This window comes from Thalassophryne amazonica, chromosome 22 (assembly GCF_902500255.1).
Source record: "Thalassophryne amazonica chromosome 22, fThaAma1.1, whole genome shotgun sequence".
NCBI classification, from domain to species: Eukaryota; Metazoa; Chordata; class Actinopteri; order Batrachoidiformes; family Batrachoididae; genus Thalassophryne; species Thalassophryne amazonica.
Window position 1 is genome coordinate 25918055 of NC_047124.1, and position 19449 is coordinate 25937503.

The 19449-nt window shown below is 37.2% G+C and overlaps 1 protein-coding gene across 1 annotated transcript; it reads left to right on the forward strand.

The window, feature by feature from the left end:
* The first annotated feature begins 2011 nt into the window (after positions 1–2011).
* On the forward strand, positions 2012–18245 carry LOC117504090. The gene is made up of 7 exons (XM_034163462.1): positions 2012–2144; positions 7746–7853; positions 7972–8028; positions 8144–8302; positions 9846–10005; positions 12380–12480; positions 17037–18245. The coding sequence occupies exons 1-7, from the start codon at positions 2133–2135 to the stop codon at positions 17205–17207; spliced, it is 768 nt and encodes a 255-aa protein (XP_034019353.1). The 5' UTR covers positions 2012–2132; the 3' UTR covers positions 17208–18245.
* The last annotated feature ends 1204 nt before the right edge of the window (positions 18246–19449 follow it).

The following is a 19449-nucleotide window of genomic DNA, read 5'->3' on the forward strand; positions in this document are numbered from 1 at the left end:
ATCTATATATATATATATATATATATATATATATATATATATATATATATATATATATATAGATAGATAGATAGATAGATAGATAGATAGATAGATAGATAGATATATATAAAATAACTGAGGTATTATGAACTTTCTCCCCTAGTTCAAAAACCGGAGGGACCTGCGCACTTAGCTCCAAAACTAAACCATCACTGTTGACAAACTGGCAAAAATCAGGTTCCGGAGGTTGATAATCTAGTAGGACCTATAAAACACTTTATTTTGGACTTCCCTGTTGTCACTAAAAACAAAAATGTCAGTTGTCATACTCCTCTGGACTGCATTATACATCAAACTTTGATGCTAAATCAATAAAATATAATATTTCAGTCATATAAGACAATAAAAGATTCTAAAACTACAACAAGAACATATCCCAATATATATATATATATATATATATATATATATATATATATATATATATATATATATATATAAGTTATATGTATATAAAAGTGATATACCTCAACATGTACAAAATCTGTTTAAAATGAAGGACTCCTAATTTATTATTTGATAAATTAAAGACTCAAACTACTATAAAATATCATTGTGTTTCTGTAAAAGATGTAAACATTTGGAACATCTGTCCTGAACATATTAAATTATGCGGTACTCCAGTCAGCTTTAAAAGACTTTATAAAAATAATATAATCTCTCGTTACAGTATGGACAATTAAATTTATTTATTTGGAATTATTTCTTTTGGATTGTGCATTGTGCACTACTATTTATTTTGTTGTGATGAGAAAATTCAGTTCATTGATTAATCTCAAATGTCTGTGCTTTGTTCCTCTTGTATTTGTTGTTATGAGTATGTATTAGGCATATGTGTGTATATATATTTATGGTAAAAGGAGTGGGTGTATATAAGCTTTTGCTTCTGTTTACACCCTTTTGGCCACATGTGCTAGTGTAAAATGTTTTTTAATAAGGAGTTTTGTGTGCCGAAATTCATTCATTTATATATATATATATATATATATATAATGTCTATAATAACTGAGGTATTATGAACTTTCTCCCCAAGTTCAAAAACCGGAGGGACCTGCGCACTTAGCTCCAAAACTAAACCATCACTGTTGACAAACTGGCAAAAATCAGGTTCCGGAGGTTGATAATCTAGTAGGACCTATAAAACACTTTATTTTGGACTTCCCTGTTGTCACTAAAAACAAAAATGTCAGTTGTCATACTCCTCTGGACTGCATTATACATCAAACTTTGATGCTAAATCAATAAAATATAATATTTCAGTCATATAAGACAATAAAAGATTCTAAAACTACAACAAGAACATATCCCAATATATATATATATATATATATATATATATATATATATATTTATATAAATCCATTTCTCTCAATATATATATATATATATATATATATATATATATATATATATATATATATATATATATATATATATATATATTCGTATATGTATGTATGTGTGTGTGTATATATGTGTATATCAAATCATCACATCATCCACATAACAATAAACTCTCTCTCTCTCTCCCTATATATATATGTGTGTGTGTGTGTGTGTGTGTGTGTGTGTGTGTGTGTGTGTGTGTGTGTGTGTGTGTGTGTGTGTGTGTGTGTGTGTGTGTGTGTGTGTGTGTGTGTGTGTGTGTGTGTGTGTGTGTGTGTGTGTATCAGACCATCACTTCATCCACATAACAAAGAACTGATATTTTATTTTCACTTTCTCAAACCAGTTTGTGGAATAACTAAGTGAAATATTCCTCCCGGAGAACAAGCGCCCACTTTCTCCTGAGGAATAAACTGATTATGTGGGAGTTTCTAGAAAACTGTCACACAGCGTCAGCGTGTGACACAGTGACTCAGCCTGTGGGCGTCCTCTCCACCACGTCAAAGGCTTCACCGGTCTGTCTGGACTGAAGCACACTGCCAGCCCATCCTCAACTTACCACACACTCGCGCACACACATAACACACACACACACACACACATACACACACACACACACACACACACACCATGAGCTCCGTCGCTGAACGGAAAACACTGAATTTCATGAACTGGATTTAAGAAACCTGGGATTCTTGCTCCATATGAGGAAGAAAGTAAGTAATCTACTTTATTTTTTGCTTTATTTGTAAATGTGCACTCATATATGCATGCTTTGTAATAAATTGTATTTGATATTTTAAATACACAAAAAGTATATGTATTTCATAGCCTTACATAAAATGCAGTGAAAAGTTTACAAATCCATGTAACAATTACAAATACGGTATTGAAAATTTTACATCTGCAATTTTTTTGTTTTTACAGAAAACTGAAAGTGATTCGGTGTAAATGCAACATTTATCTGTAAGAAGTATTTTTAATGTTGCATGTAGTCTGACTATTCTGAGTAGCTCTGCTGCTTTCAAATGCAAAAAAAAAAAAAAAAAACCCAAACCTATTTAAATAGCACATTTCTGACCCAAGGCAAGTTAAAGTGAGTTACGGTAAATAAAAAGAGCAAACACACAAGAGTGCATGAAAGAACATCTTGAATAAAAAGAACAGAATAGTTAAGAATAGAGATAAGGAGGTGTAATGTGAAAATATACATAATGCACATTTTAACATATCCATATGTTATGGTGCTATTAGAAAAGATTAAATACTTTTACAGCAGGTGGCAACTTGAAGTATGGCACAACAATTTGAGGTTTTTGCACCTGTAACGTCGCAAAAAAGTGTAACATATTTGTAAAATGTGTTGTAAACACAAAATTGTGTTAAAATGTAGATGAATAAATAATTATTATTGGATGACAAATTGGCAACATCTTTTCACATTACAACCTCTTTCTTCTCAAACATATATATATATATATATAGATAGATAGATAGATAGATAGATAGATAGATAGATAGATAGATAGATAGATAGATAGATAGATAGATAGATAGATAGATAGATAGATAGATAGATAGATAGATAGATAGATAGATAGATAGATAGATAGATAGATAGATAGATATCAAGCATCATGTAATCATTCGTATAAAAATATTCATGTTTGATGGCTTATTACTGATCATGTCAACAAAAAAATCAAAGTTTCAAAACTCATTTACAAAAACAGTCAAAGAAATCCTTTGACATCACTGTTGGTTTATTTCCAAATACATAAAAAACATAGGTCTCATTCATTTGTTAATCTGAAATAGCAGATATACATACAGAAAATTGTGTTTAAGTATCAATTACAAAACCACAATGGTTTAAAGCTGGCACCCTTTTGGTTTTACACGTTTTGAGTATGAAATCAATCAATGTATGGTCCATGGTCCATATGGTCCAATGTATGGTATCTTGCGTGAAACATTGATAACAATATATATAGCACCCTGGCAAAGTTTCCACCCTACTACATACAGTAAAGATTATCTTTCAAATGTTGGGTTCCTAAAGGCTGTATGCATTACAGTTCCTAAATATTACTTGAGGGGAGGAAGAGTAACAGGAAGACAGACGACAGGAAGGAGAGGAACAGTTGTAGTCAGTAAACCAGTAGTGATCAGTTTGTTTGGTATTAAAATTTATAATTGCAAATAGTTTTTTTACTTTCACTTTTGATGCTCTGTGTGCTTCTTACCCTGTGTGCTGCTGTACAATGCTGCAGGAACCTCAATTTTCCTGGCGAAGGAGTCTTCCCAAGGGATTAATAAAGTTCTGTCTCATGTAATAAGCATTACAATATGGGTAATTTTGCTATCATCCTCCCCTCAATGTATGTATCTTCCAACTAACATTGATCAGACTATATATATATATATATATATATATATAGAGAGAGAGAGAGAGAGAGAGAGAGAGAGAGAGAGAGAGAGCCCTGGCAAAGTTTCCATGATACTACAAACAGTAAAGGATTATCTTTCAGATGTGGTGTTGCAAAAGGCTGTATGTATTGTGGCTATTAATTAATTAAGGATTACAATATGGGTCATTATAAAAAAAATTGTTTTATGTTGTCATTATGGGGTGTTGTGAGTAGAATTTTGAGGTTAAAAAAAATTGACCTAGTTTTGAAATAAGGCTGTAACATAACAAAATGTGGAAAAAAGATGCACTGTATGTATATATGCATATATCCATCTCGTATCTACCACTGATCAGGCTACATATAGCACCCTGGCAGTGTTTTTTGAACAGATTAACTGAACTGATTTCTACGACGGCGTTTTCGGGCCACATAGAATTTTTTTTTTTTAAACTTCGAGAATAAAGTCTTAATATTATGAGAATAAAGTCATAATTTTAAGACTTTGAGAATAAAGTCGTAATATTACGAGAATAAAGTTGTAATTTTCCGAGAAAAAAGTTGTAATATTATGAAAATAAAGTCGTAATTTACGAGAATAAATTCGTAATTTTATGAGAATAAAGTCATAATATAATATTTTGACTTTTTTTGTAATATTACAACTTTTTTCTCATAAAATTACAACTTTATTCTCGTAATATTACGACATTTTTCTCGTAATATTACGACTTCATTCTCATAATATTATGACTTTTTTCTCGTAATATTACGACTTTATTCTCGAAGTCCAAAAAAAAAAAAAAAAAAGAAATTCAATGTGGCCCTAAAACTCCGTCGTAGATTTCAACTATGTAATTGTATCAGAAAGGTGATCAGGGCCCTTACCAGGGCCCAAATGGACTTCTTGCAGCATTTTTTTAATTCATGCATGAACGCCCCTTATGCAATGTCGTATAGACAGAAAATAAAGAATGGCAATGCAATTATATAACTAATAAGTAATTATGTGTATGGCAGATGAACAAGAGCTGCTTCACTGGAAAACATCACTTCCAGAGGAAGGTGATCGGCTTTTCTGCTCAAACTACAAAACCCCTAATAATGAGCATCATTCTTTGTAGAGTAGATTGTAAGAAAACCTGGAGAGCAAAGTTAATGAAACTCAAATAGGCTTTTGAAAAAAAAAATTGAGGCACAAGAGATCATTTATTCAACCTACTTTCACACATACAGAAGCATTGCAAAGTAAATATAGACTACAGAATATCCTTCATTGTCTTGTGGGAGTCATGTGGAAGATATAACGAATGAATTTCCACGCGAAAGTAGATTTTACTAGAATCTTTTGTATAATCAATAGAAAGCAGCAGTCATACAAGAAAAGACAATAACAGAGCCTTTTGATGTAAGTAAGACTCAGGCGAAGACGTGCTGTCACAGCACCCATTCAGCTGTTACATGGAAGATATGAGAAACGTGGAAATGGACAAGAGTAGCAGTTATGATGAAGTAAATTTCCAAGACAACTCCTGAGATGCACATTACTCCAATCTTTTATCAGTAAAGGAAGGACAGAAAAATGTTGTGGAGACTGCAAAAGAACGGGGAAAGAAAAGGGATTGGTCCTAAATGTAAAGAAAAAAAAAAAAAAGATAATCGACGGAGGCAAATTCTGGTAAGAAAATGTTCCAACACTTTGAATATCAAGGAACAAGAATTAGAGGTAGGCGATACCAGGAATTTTGGTATTGTTCCGATACCAAGTAAATACAGGCCCAGTATTGCTGATATCGATACCGATACGTTTTCATATTTAAGCTTCATAGATCCAAAGGCTCCAAAAGACCTAGGATAGAATTTCACCAAACATTGTATATGACAACAAAATACTTTATTATCACAATCAACATTTTTGTTTATCACTCAACACAACTTAAAACAAAATCTCCTGAGGTAGAGGGCTGACTCGAGGAGAGCGCCGAGTGGGCGGGAAAGGCTGAGCCTACCTGCATGACTGTTGGCTGGCACTGCTGAGCCACGTGACGGCGCAACAACAAAAGACCAGAGGGGGGAGAGTGTGCTGCTCCATGTTGTGTGACACAGCACAGCGCTGCTCTTACAGACAGAGAGTAGACTTTTATCAATCTGCGTGCGCAGCAGTCAGTGCATGCGGGAGAGAAAAAAAGCTTGAGTATCGATTTTTTTTACACGAGGATCGTTCAATATCAATACCAGCATTGGTATCAATATTATTGATATTAGGATTGATCCGCCCACCTCTAACAAGAATACAAGCCAGTGGAAGATCAAGGATCGGCAATTACAAAGCAAAAGTTTAAAAATATGAAAAATATTTGGAAAGGGCACACTATAACTACAAAGTCACAAGTTATCAAGATCTTCCAAGCACTTAAGGAGAAGCATGGCTTGTTTCTGTATCGGAATTTTTGCAAAATTTCAAATGTCTGTGTGACTGAGTTTTACTAGCAATGGATTAAAGTGTCATCAGCATACAAGTGATAGAAGGCATTTGTCGTACAAAGTGTGAACAAAATAGGTCCCAAAACTTAGCCTTGAGGAACACCTTTTGTTGCCTCAAGGAAGGCAGGGTTAACACCAGCCATCTGAACACACATGTATTGAAAATGGCTCAATATGGCTGGGAAACATGGATACCACTCACAAATGATCTGGAGAGAATTCTGTCTTTTGAGATGCAGTGATCAGAAAACTACTTCAAATATTGTGGACATCCAGAGAAACCAATGAAGAAGTCTGCAACAAACTAGACTTCAAATCAAGTTATCTGCTAAGCCAATTGAAAAGTAAAAAGATGAGTTTGTTTGGCCATATCAAGAGAAAACAATCCTAGAAGGGAAGACCTACAGTATAACTTCTGCACAGTATTTTAGCTGTTCTTAGGACTACATTCTTCTGGATGGAGACCTCTGATATTGTGGCTGGAACCTGCTAGAGCCACTTTTCCAGTTTGGGGGTTACACCTCTTAATGCTGCTATGACCACTTGGGACCATTTGGCTATTGCACAGAGTGTTATTCCTTCCCAATAGCAAATTGGGGCGTGTTTTGAAGCATCATAGTAGCTCCTTGATCCGTCTTTCTCATTCTTGAACAAACTTGGTATACATAGTCATTACGGTGATCAACGACACCAGATTTGAAATCAGGATCCAATTTTTGAACTGTTCAAATATTACATCCCGATTATCAAAATAGTTGATAGTATATGGTAACTTCCGGGTATTCATAGTCTTAATGGCTTCAATCATATTTGAACTTCTTTAAAATGGGTATTTGTCATGACTATGGTTTGAAACCTGTTTAATTGTGTGCCATCGGGTAAAAATTTGAAGTCAAAGCAGCGGTTGATGCAGTTTTTGTTCAGAGTTGAACAGCTCAAGCTCCTTTCTTTAGTTTTCTCGAAGGTTGCCAGGGCTGCACTTTACAAGCCAGCCTGTTAGGAAGTAAACTGGATTAATCTGTTTCATCCCGTTTTTTGCACTTTCTTTGATCATGGGTGATCATAGTAGAGTGGCACCCTGTGGAATAGCCCTGTTACCTTCCACATCGGTTCCAGTCGTTCCTTCAGTCATTGGTACTTCTTGATTTTCTAGTGCTCTTTCTTTCTGATGTTGCTGGTGGCTGAGATTGCCACATCTGTCACAACTGCAGTCTTCTTTTCCTTGTCAACCACAACTTTGATTGAATTCCAGGACACATGGATATTGCCCAGGTTAATAAAGTCCACGTCAGTTGTTGAGGAACGAGGACATACTGTTGCGAAATGGGATACTAGAACAAGGCATATATACCAATGTTCTTTTGCTAAAGCTTTACAGTATATTATAATCATATGATGTTTCCTTGTTTTTCTGACTTTCAGATCTTGAAACCATCTTGTCTCCTCTTGAGTTTGTTCACAAGTTTAAATCTCTGCTGTGGAAAATTCGGCACCCCAATAACTGACGATGTGAGCAAGCTGTCGTTATTGGTGAGATTACTGGTCACGTATCACATTTATATGCTTGTTGTGTAACATACAGTATAGTTGCATTTCATCACTTTGAGACAATGAAATGGTTTTGTAAAACTGTCTGTTTACATTGCAGAAGCAAAACATCCCCTGTAATTATGCAATTCCTGTTCAATACATTCCCAAAGAAGTGGTACGTATTGAGATGCAAAAAAAAAAAAAAAAAAATTACCTTTGGCAGTCACAAAGGCGTCTCAAACTTCCCAAAGCATCTTACGTCTGTTTGTTTTTTGTATGTCAACCTGCAGGGTGGCACGTGTTGGGTGGTGTTAAATATTTACCCTTTGGAGCAAAGCCTTCGGAACCTAGCCAACATGTTTGGTGACATTTCATCCAACAAAGAGCACATACTTGTCTTCATTGCGATGTTGAAGAGTTTACGCTTCACTTTTGACCACGAGGAACTGGTAGGTAGCAACAGAAATGTTGGTACACCTGCTGTGTATGCACGTTGTTAGCATTGATTGCACCTGGTTGTATTGTACGACCATTACCAACCCAACGAAACTCAATCCAAGGCTGGAAGAATTGTTGATGCCACGTGTTGCCGAATCTGCCACACCATGACACCAGCTTGAATTTTGGATGACAAATACCAGACCCAGGACCACGACAACGACCACAACCAAACTGACCTCCCCCCACACCCCAACCCAAACAACCCCAACCTGGTTCTATGGCCATTATGCTACACCTCAACCACTTCACTTAATTTTGCTATCAGATTACCTGTATTTGCAAAATTAAAGTTTCTGTAAACTATAGTGGAACACTATAGTTTACAGCTGAAGTCTCACAAAAGAACATCCAAAGACTATAAATTTCACCCACTACTCAGATCTCAGTAACCAGTGAGGTTAGAGAGCAGATTTTCATGAACCCAATATTCTATTTGATTTAAGTATTTGACCTTTGTTGCGTAAATTACTAAAAATTCCTTTGACCTTTCACCACCTAAAAAATACACCTCTCACTGAGACTAGAGAGCAGATTTTAATGCTAATTATGATACCTAGTAACCCCTAGTTTCTGTTTGAACTACTTTCACATTTTCACTGCAAATGTCTACGATCCAGGTTTTCAATGACTTCCTAGACTCAGCCATCAGAATTGCATCTATATGCAATGAAAGTGTTGAACTCGTAGAGACATTCATGTCTCTGGGCAGTCGGGCTTTGAGATCAAGAGATGGCTTAGAAGACCTCATGGAGTCATGAGGTTGCTGGACAGAGCTGTTTTGTGATGTTGATACCTTTGCAGAAGAACAAAGGCCTAATTTTTTTTAAGGTCCTGGTACTTGATGGCTTTGTGTATGGTTGTGAGACGAGGATGCTAACCAGTGACTTAAGGCAAAAGTCTAGTACTAGTACTTGGTCTCTTTGGAGGATCCTTGGTTTCCACTGGATTGAGTAAAATGAACCAATGGAAGAACCTAGGGAGAGTTAAATGAAGAGTATCACTTGCATGGTGAGGGATTCTCAGCTACAAATATAACATTTTGGCCATGTGGCAAGTTTCTCTGTGCATGATCCAGCACATAGGTGCCCCAGTGTTGAAGACCCATTTTCTGGAAAAAACCCAGTGGACACCCACCTTTCACTTGACTGTGATAGATGGGTGGCTATCTTCAAGAGGTTGAGATGGACCAGTTTTCTACCTGGATTATTGTCATCCAGGACCCAAGGTAGTTTCGTAGGTAGGACATTTGACGATAAAGAAATCCCCGCTGGTTGAATCTCAGTAGCCACTGAGGGCAGACAGTAGATTCTGAGTTAAAATTACTCTTGGGGCATCAAGTTTGTGTTTGTTCCATTTGAAGATTTGTCCTTAAAATGACCAAAATTACAGTTTTTACAGAAACTAAGCATATATTCTGAAACTTAAACACCATTTTGTACATTCAAATCATATGTAAGTTATTTAGTGTGGCTTGTTCTCTGATTCCTCCAGGAAACAACAATGCAACTGTTCCAGTGTCACTATCAGAACAGCAGCTTGATATCGGGTCTTTACTTTGACTTTGTCAGAGACATTTTGCACACAGCTGCTCAAGGGACCTCCGGTTTCTCATGTAAGCCCCCACCATGCCTTAAACGTGGACAAATTCCAGGTACATTATTCACTTATATCGAAACTACGTTTTCCTGATTCTTTGAAAAATAAATTAGAAACAGAAAACGTATGACTGATGTCTCAAAGAGGAAGCAAATTGAGTCATTCTGAGTGATACCCCCCGGAGAAAATGCTGCTGGCCCACAAATGCCTGTAGTGAATCATTTAAAAATAATTGTATCGTTAGAGGCCTGAGAGTTCCTCTGTGGTATCATAACTTTTCTGAGGACTGCAGAGACCTCAGATGTTGCACCTGGAATCTGCTGGAGGCATTCCCCCTGTTTTTTTGTTGGGGGAGTCACAGTGTTGAGAGGTCTTATTACTACTTGGACCACTGTGGTCTTTACCTTCCACATCTTACCTAGTTCTTCCTTTAGCCCCAATACTTCTTGATTTTCTCATGCTCCTTCTTTCTGATGTTGCTATCATTTGAAATTGTGAAGCTGTCCAACATCTGTTTGTGTTTCTGGAAATTGTCCCACAGTACCTTTGCTCTGATTTTTTCAGCCACCTTTGATGGTGTTCTTCACATGGACTTGGTAATTCCAGTCCATAGTTGTGTATTATCCGAGCTACATGGCTGTGCCTCTCAATGTATACTATACCAGCTTACTCCTTGCTGCTATGTGCCAGACCTAAGGGGTATCTTTGCACGACCTACACATAAGTTCCTGTCTGCTACTTTAGACCCCTGCCTCTATGGACCTGGTACTTACTCTTGTGCTGCCATGATCAGAGGTGTACTGTCCTTCAGACTCACTTTTTCTTACCATTGGTCAGACTTCTTGATGTCAGCCACGCCCGCAGTCTGATGGTGATTCATACCATGAAGGCATCTGGTCTTCCATCACATTTCCTCTTCCTCCTAACCACCCTCTGTCTTCTGCTGCTGGAAGTACTCGCTTAGTAATTTGACCATAAGTGACAGCTTCTTGATGGACTCTTGCCTGTTTCTTGTTTCATTCTGGACGGTGACTTTGATACTTACTGTAGAACCCACCCATCCCAACCTCAACCCCTCTCTTTTCGCTGATCGTACAGTCTCAGGTTGCTGGACTTTGGGCTGAAACCTCCATGCATTGAGAGAACCTTAACTGTCTTGACATCAGTAGCATGTATCTCTTTCTTTGGCCATCTTATTATTCCAGCAGAGTATGTGATGACTGCTAGGGCATACACATTGATAACTTGGATATTATTTTATCTTTGAGCTGGGTTCTTAGGACTTGCCTTCCTCTATGGAGGTACTTCGCTTTGGTTGTCTTCCTGGCTTCTTTGTCATGGTTTCCATTGGCCTGTGGCAGAGATGGGAGTAAGTCACCATCAAGTCACTCTCAAGTCATGAATCAGCAAATCTCAAGTCATAATGACCACCAATTGTTTGCAAGATGACTTGAGACTTGACTTGGGACTTGCACATTGATGACTTGTGAATGACTTGACAGTGACTTACTCCACCTCTAGCCTGTAAGATACTAAGGTACTTGTAACTGTCCCGAATGTCTGTATTCCTGCCTTCTGGTAACGTCACCCCCCTTTGCCAATGTTTAGCCTCACTTGTCCCATTCAAAAGTCATGCTGATATCATTGCTGAATATCCTGGTGAGATGGATCAGTGAATCAGTGTCTCATTCACTCTTGATACAGCTTAATGTCATCCATGTAGATGAGGTAGTCCACACCTGAACCTGTCTCCACAGCTAGTCTTGTGTATTAGAGGTGGGCGGATTGATCCTAATATCGATAATATCGATACCAACACTACTATTGATATTGAACGATCCTCATGTAAAAAGATCGATACTCAAACTTTTTTCTCTCCCGCATGCACTGACTGCTGTGCATGCAGACTCATCAAAGTTTCTGTCTGTAAGAGCAGCGCTGCGCTGTGTCATACAACATGGAGCAGCCCACCCTTGTATTGTAGTTTGTCAGCCCTCTACCTCAGAAGATTTTGTTTTAAGTTGTGTTGAGTGATATTTTTTTTTTTACAAAATGTTGAATGTGATAATAAAGTATTTTGTTGTCACATACAGTGTTTGGCGAAATTCTATCCTAGGTCTTTTTTGGATCCTTTGGATCTATGAAGTTTAAATATGAAAAAGTATTGGTATCGGTATCGATATCGGCATTACTGGGCCTGTATTTACTTGGTATCGGATCAACACCAAAATTCCTAGTATCGCCCACCTCTATTGTGTATGTGTGTGTGAGTGAGAGATAGAGACTGCTGGTTTGACAGAATGAGACATTTTTAATTCCATATTTCACACACTAAACAGATTAATCTGGTAGCTGAACCATGTTAGCGCTTTGGATTGCCTGCTGTATTTGAGTTTCTAAGGTGGCTGTGAAATGTTTCTTTCTCCCAGGAGGTCACGAAGGGGGTGGTGCGTACAGCTGGTCAGCACGAGGCCCCCTGTTTCTGATTCTCATCCCCATCACAGCTTGTATTGTTCTCATAGTGTGGCTGGTAAGTTCAAGGCAAGGACTGTCAACTTTTCACCTCTAACACTGTAAATTCAAATGGTATTAACAATATCTCAAAATAAATCCAAGAACTGGCAAATGCAGAGAAGGAAATGTGTAATTTTTTTTTAACTGTTAACAAATCTGCTAAGAGTTTTATGTTTGCAACACCCCCACCCATTTTTCTTTTCTTTTATTTATTTATTTATTTATTTTTTGCAACCTTTGTCATATTACAACTGGGTTTTTTTTTCGCAGTCAAGCCTTTGAGCACTCTACTCACCTTTGAGTAATTGATTAGATGATTAATCATTAGATTAAATTTAATCCACAAGTTCACTACAAAATCAAATGCCATATGCCTATCTGCCAACAGGTGGACATATCTAGACTTGTTTGAGTAATCTTGTCATCGTATGAATGTTGGAAATTAGGAGTCGGTGTGATTAATGTTAAGTGTACCTTGAACTGAGCGTGTTCTTCAGTTTCTGTCATTTTCAAAGCGTAGTTTTGGTGGCCGCCAATTAAGGCCACCGCTACTTTTTAAATTTCTAAGACGACTATTTTTTCACAGGTAGTACTCACACTGTAAACTTCTGAAGATTAATATCCACCCATTGCTGGTTGTTGGTCAATAAAGTTGACTAAAAATAAAAATAAAAGGATGCTATGCTGTATGGTCCCTGATTTGGCTAATAGCCACCTTGGCTAGCTTCCCGCAAAGGATTATAACATATTTTATTTTGTACCTTAGTTGTTTATATTGCTTTAATATGTTTTTACTCTGTTAATAATATTATGTTATCAATAAATAATCTTTCTTGTAAAACTGATGCAGGGATAATGTCAAAAATAAAAAAATAAATAAAATGGATGCTACAGCTGTATGTTCACTGATTTGGCTAATAGCCACCTTAGCTAGCGTACCAGAAAGGATTGTAACAGATTGTATTTTGTACCTTTGTTGTTTATATTATTGATTTAATATGTTTTTACTCTGATTATTATAATGTGTTGTGAATAAATAATCTTTCTTCTAAAACCGATGCAGGGGTTAAAAAAACACATTGGGCTGGCTGTATTTGTTTAGGTGTGCTGCTAGCATACAGACAATTACAATTTAGTTTTTTGGTACAATTTCATTTCTATTTTGAGTGTACCATGGATTTTACTAACTCACGGAATGAGTGGCCTGTTCACACTCACTAATTCCTTCCTTTTTTTTCTTTGTGGGGACATTTTTTGTCCAGAAAGAGTTGCTAGCAAGCAAACAAACCAATTATTAAAATGGAATGGAACACACCAGAGTCCTAATTGTGAACAATGTTTTAAAATGACTAGGGTTGCAAAAAAAAAAAAGTGAGTTTATTCTTTAAACATCCCCAAAGTCCTACAATTCTATCTGTCCATGTGAAAACTGCCTTAGCTAAAATTTAGCCTTGATACACCTCATTTAGCATGCAAAAGTCCACATCGGACTCTTGCTTTCTCCATAAGACACACTTACAGAGCCATCTGGACTATGCCATTTTAATGCATCACCTTGAAGTCTGTAGTATTTTCACTACAAAAATGTGTTTTGAAGACATTTGCTAACTTATATTAGCTTTTTGGAAATATGTACAACATGACCCCACGCTAGAGTTTTTAAAATCGTTGCTGCTTGTGTCTCAACATCATTGTAATTTTTAAAAAACCATTAGAATGTTGATTCTGGAGGCTGAACTGAAAATGAAGTTTTGACGCCACAATAAGTGGTGTACTTATTACCGCTCTTGTGACTTGTTATTTTGCATGAAGTTGATGACTTTCTGGCACCAAAGGAACATATTATGCTTTGAGTCATGACGGATGTTAATCCTGAATTGACTAATCAAACTGAGTTCATTTACTTTACCTCAGTTGTTATGGTGATAGGCAAAATGGCAAATAAAAATAGCATTTTACACATCCAAAGCAGTCATTAACACCACATTCTGGGGAGAAGGTTTGCTAGATTGATTTATATCACACTTTGCAACCACAAATTATACTAATTACCTTGTTCATCTCATATTAGGAGGCACCTTAGAGTGCCTTTTAAACCATTTCCTCCTTGGCAGTAAGTAGTCCATTATCTGGAAGCTTGCCGGATAATGTGTTTTACTATTGTGTGAGTACTTCCAGAAAGATAGGATCTGGTCTTCAAATATCATAATGATATTGACCTTTGTACGTGTGTGAATGTATGTTTAAAAGAATGTAGTCCATGGGCCAAACAGGTTTTTGGTACCACCTTAGGGGATTAAGGAGCACTTACAATCCAGCCTCAGTACACCATAGTGTATACAAATATAACACAATGCTAAAATACCCTCCGCCGTATGAACATTGCCTTCTTTATCATTTGCAGTTGTTTATGTATAATTAATTATACATTTATTGCTATTTACATCAGTGGCTTAGTGGTTAGCACTGTTGCCTCACAGCGCAAAGGTCGTGGGTTCAATTCCCGTGGCCTTTCTGTGTGGAGTTTGCATGTTCTCCCCGTGTTTGCATGGGTTTCCTCCAGGTGCTCCGGATTCCTCTCACATCCAAAGACATGCGGGTTAGGTGGATTGGGATCTTTAAATTGTCCGTAGGTGTGTGTGTGATTGTGTCTGTGTTTGTTTGTCTGTACAATTTGTACATATTCAACAAAGCCCCTCTATCTCTCAATCAATCATGAGCAATATTTGCGTTTAACGGTGTCTGTAGGAGGGCGTGCATGTGTGCGTGCATGAGCTTTTGACAAGAGCAGAAGTTAGTTTTGAGTTAGCAGAAGTTAGTGTGCATGCTGACATCCATGAAAATCACTCCAGAGGTGTTATCAAGTTACAAAAAACAACATTTTCAGGTTTAGAAGTGTTTATTTCTCACAATGTTTTACATAATATATGACAAAGAGGTTATGTTTACACACAAACAAATGGAGTTTGTAGCTAGCTAGACCAGCCTGCGTCACCACGCTAACATGTGAAATGTCTTGTAAATCACTTCAGGGGTGTTATCAGGTTCCAAATATGGTGTTTTCAGTTTTAGAAGTGTTTATTTCTTGCTAGCTTTTACATAATATACAACAAAGAAGTTATATTTGCACACAAACAAAATAGAGTTTGCAGCTAGCTAGACCAGCCACTGATGTCACGATGCCACTTTACTCTGATTGGCTGTCACTCCTGCCCCTCAAAAAATACAAAAAATAATGGAATAGAATGAAAGAGAGTATGACTTTTTAACCTCTTAAAATACCGCTTAAAATAGGTCTCTGAACTTGTCTGTGTCCCAAGAATGTTCCCTTTGAAGCTGAAGACTCTGGCAGTAATAGGACTTGACTTATGCTGAGTACAGACAGATGGGCAGACGGACGGACAGATGCAAAGTCTTCGCAATACCCAATAGCCATATTTGATGCCCGTGGGTAAAAATGCAGTGGCCTTACCACAGTGGCTAGATGAGGGGTCACTTAAAAATTACACAGTCATCAAAATTTAAAAATGCTCCAGTCATCTTGAACCACAGTATGTGTCTGAATATAAGGATTCTAAAAAGGTATCATTGAACGGTTATGGAGTTACAGGGTAAAACAGCAAAAACGGTGATGTAGGCCATTTTCAGTTTGTATGGTTGTCAAAATTACATTGACTAAAAGGTATACAAATTTTGGTTGAGCAAATAGGAATTCAAACAGGAATGATTTGCACCATCTGTTATGCTTAGTTATCACGTCAGTGGCCACATACTGTGCATCAAATGCCAATGGATGTTGGGCTTGTTTTGCCCATTACTTTGGAGAAGAAGCTGTCAAAACTATTCCTCTGTTAAAATCCCTTGAGTACAAACCAATAATTTGCATCACAGTTGGCCAAAATTGGATGAACTTCAGTTTTTAACCTCTGAACAAATTGAAATTTGCCTTTGTCACCATTTTGCTGTTTTTACCTTATAACTCCGTAATGTTCAGCCATAGGAAGAACAAGGTATACCTTTCTGGAATCTACTCCATTTGCGTGTTGGTGGGCCCAGGGCCAAGCATCAGCCCACCCCTTTTTGAAGAAGTTGGTTAAACACCTACCTGAAATTCAATTAAATAACTTGGAATACATTTAATGAATGAGAAAAGGACAAAAAATAGACACAATCAGGTGATTATTTGCGATATATTTTTTATTTGTGATGAAATTAGACATTTTATTGAAATTGGCATTCATGATATTGGCCATGCTCGTGCATTGGCCCACCAGGCAGACTTTTGCATGGAGAGCCCAGGGCCCTCTGATGGGAGAATTTATCTGATGATATACCCCATTTAAGCAGACAAATAATGTGGTGTACTTATCAACATGATTAGAGCATTTTCAAATTTCAGCCCCTTTGTAATCATTACTTGACCCCTATCTGGCTATAACTGGGGAAGGCCACTATGGATTTTCCTGTAAGCTGAACTGTACTGAGGCTAGATTGTAAGTGGTACCAATATAGTCAAAAATAGTTATTCAGACCCTATTACATAAGAATTTATTATTTTTTTATGCCCTGCAGGTCAAATCGGGAAGGCGTTTTCCTTTGTGTGCAGTGGAAAATAACCAAATGGCACCTTCTGACACCATCTCATCTGTGTCTGTTTCCATCCCGCTTCAAATCCTCGCCCACGCTGCTGCTGCTGACACTCAGCCAGCAGGAGAAGCAACACTTGAACATGAAAGCGGATGAGGCTCGAGAAACAGAGAAGAGAGGACAAGAGAAACTCAGACAGCACTCTCCCGCATGCTCATGTTATTGTAAGGAGTCTGCCAGGAAAACCCTGCGTGGGCTAACGCTCGAGTGTGCTTCTGCTTTCGCACATCTGAGAGCACAAAACCTGACCTGTGTCAGAAAAGTCACCCCACTTCTTGTTGGACTGGAGAAATAAACTCCAAACAACAGCTGGTCAAGTGCATTCCTTTAGAAATGTGTTGAGCAGACCAGCTCGTTCCTGGAGCGCTGAACTGGTACAAGTCTGTGATTTTCACCTGCAAATGGAGCCTCAAATCACTGAGACTGAAATGTTGGCGAGCTGGAACTAATCCTGGTCATCCCACAGAGTCTCAGTTGGCGTGGCTACCAGTCACTCTGGATGCCCTCTTGATGGTACTTCTGTGCGTTTGAGGTGCCATTGAGTGCTTGCGTTTGCCGCCTGCAGAAACAAACCAAATTATGGGCCACGCTGTTCACAACAGCTTTATCCACATGCTGCCGTACCCACTGTGTGCCCGATACAGCTGAAATCAGATTCATCTGTGAAGGAGACTGACCTTCAGTCTGCCATTGGCCATCTGTGAGGGATTCATGCCCACTCCTGTCAATCACAAAGATGAAATGCACGGCTGTCGATGCCTCAATACGAACGCCAAACATGCAAGAACCCATTTCGAAGATAGAAGGCCAGTTGGCGTAGGGCCAACACTTCTGAATCATGTTTCAGAGCTTTCAAATGGTACAGAAATGGACATTCACAGCTCTGTCAAAACTCTTTGTTGGAAACTGTGGCAAGAATGCCACTGACGTAATAACACCACAAATTAATTAATTTGGATCATACTTTTAAGGCTTAGATATATGGCTAGGAACAAAAAATAAAACCACAACTATAGGTTTTTCTACATTTTCTGGAACAGGAACATTTATTTAAAGTAATACATAATTGTATAAATAAACAATGATATAATAAACATGGTAACTAGTCAGTGACTTTTTTATTATTTAAGTACAGTACAAACAAAATTTTCTGTTTTCTGATTTATTGTATTTCTATACAGAAATGCTCTCTCTCTCACAGACCCCATTCACTGCGTACTTCACTCAGCCATCTGCCACAATCATTTTTGTGTGGGTATATTTATACACATCCTTTCTGTGGGGGTTTATGGAGGCAGGGAAACATCATAAGAATGTCCAAATATGGCCACTGTTAAACAATCAGAAAATAAATTTTCTTAACTGGTTTATTATGTATCTAAGCAGAAATTGTCTGTCTCATTGCCAACCACACCTGCAACTAATCCATCATTAATCTAACATCTATTAATGACAAAAAAGAAAAATAATTGATATATTGCTCAGAAACTAGAAACTTTATATTATTCAATGTTCTGGAACAGAAACATTTATTGGAAAAAAAATAGCAACCGGTTTAATTTTTTTATATTATTATTATTGCAAAGTAAAATATTTTCTGCCTGCAATAACTTGTGCTCAGGTTACTTTGTGTCCTAATCTGAAATATTGTACTTGTGGACCTTGTAAACATGGAGAAAAATTGTGACATTCTCAACTGCTATAAAAGACGAAGTCATGTCTTTAAGTAAACGTCGACCAAATTATATAAAACACGAAGAAATCAAGAATACTGTTGGAAATTAATGTTGAAGTTTGTTTTTATTTCTGGCATATCGATCCATGATTTCAACATATTTGCAGTCAAAGTCTTGGTTACATACATAAGTTCTAGTGTCCACATCTGTTATGCACATAACTGACAAATTTTATTGGGGGAGGAAATGCCTATTGATTTTGCAGCATTCCTACTTACGAAGAACGGCCATGATGAAAGTATACCAGAGACATATTGTCAGATATTTGTAAAACAAAGTATTTTCTAACAATTCAGAAGATTTTCATGTCCAAAATTCACGTGGTTACGTAGGGAATTTAGGTTAGCTTTCTGCACTGTTAATATTAGTTTTACTACATATGGAACAGCATGGTATACAACTTTTCAGTAGGTCACGTGGACATGAGTAAACATCCATCATCTTGAGTCATAAAATCAGTTTTGTTCTACTCTTTACCATGTCCACTTTGTCAGGCCGGAATTGTTACATCTGGTTGCTTTAAGCTATGCTACCAGGCAAACGTTTGGATAACTTTCCTTTTCAACTATTGCCTGCATTTTAGCATAAATATCGTAGATTTT

What these genes read in the sequence shown, in the direction of transcription:
- LOC117504090 (XM_034163462.1), top strand. An exon ending in TAAACGTGGACAAATTCCAG is followed by an intron (nt 10,006 to 12,379) that starts GTACATTATTCA and finishes TCTTTCTCCCAG; the next exon opens with GAGGTCACGAAGGGGGTGGT. An exon ending in TTGTTCTCATAGTGTGGCTG is followed by an intron (nt 12,481 to 17,036) that starts GTAAGTTCAAGG and finishes TATGCCCTGCAG; the next exon opens with GTCAAATCGGGAAGGCGTTT.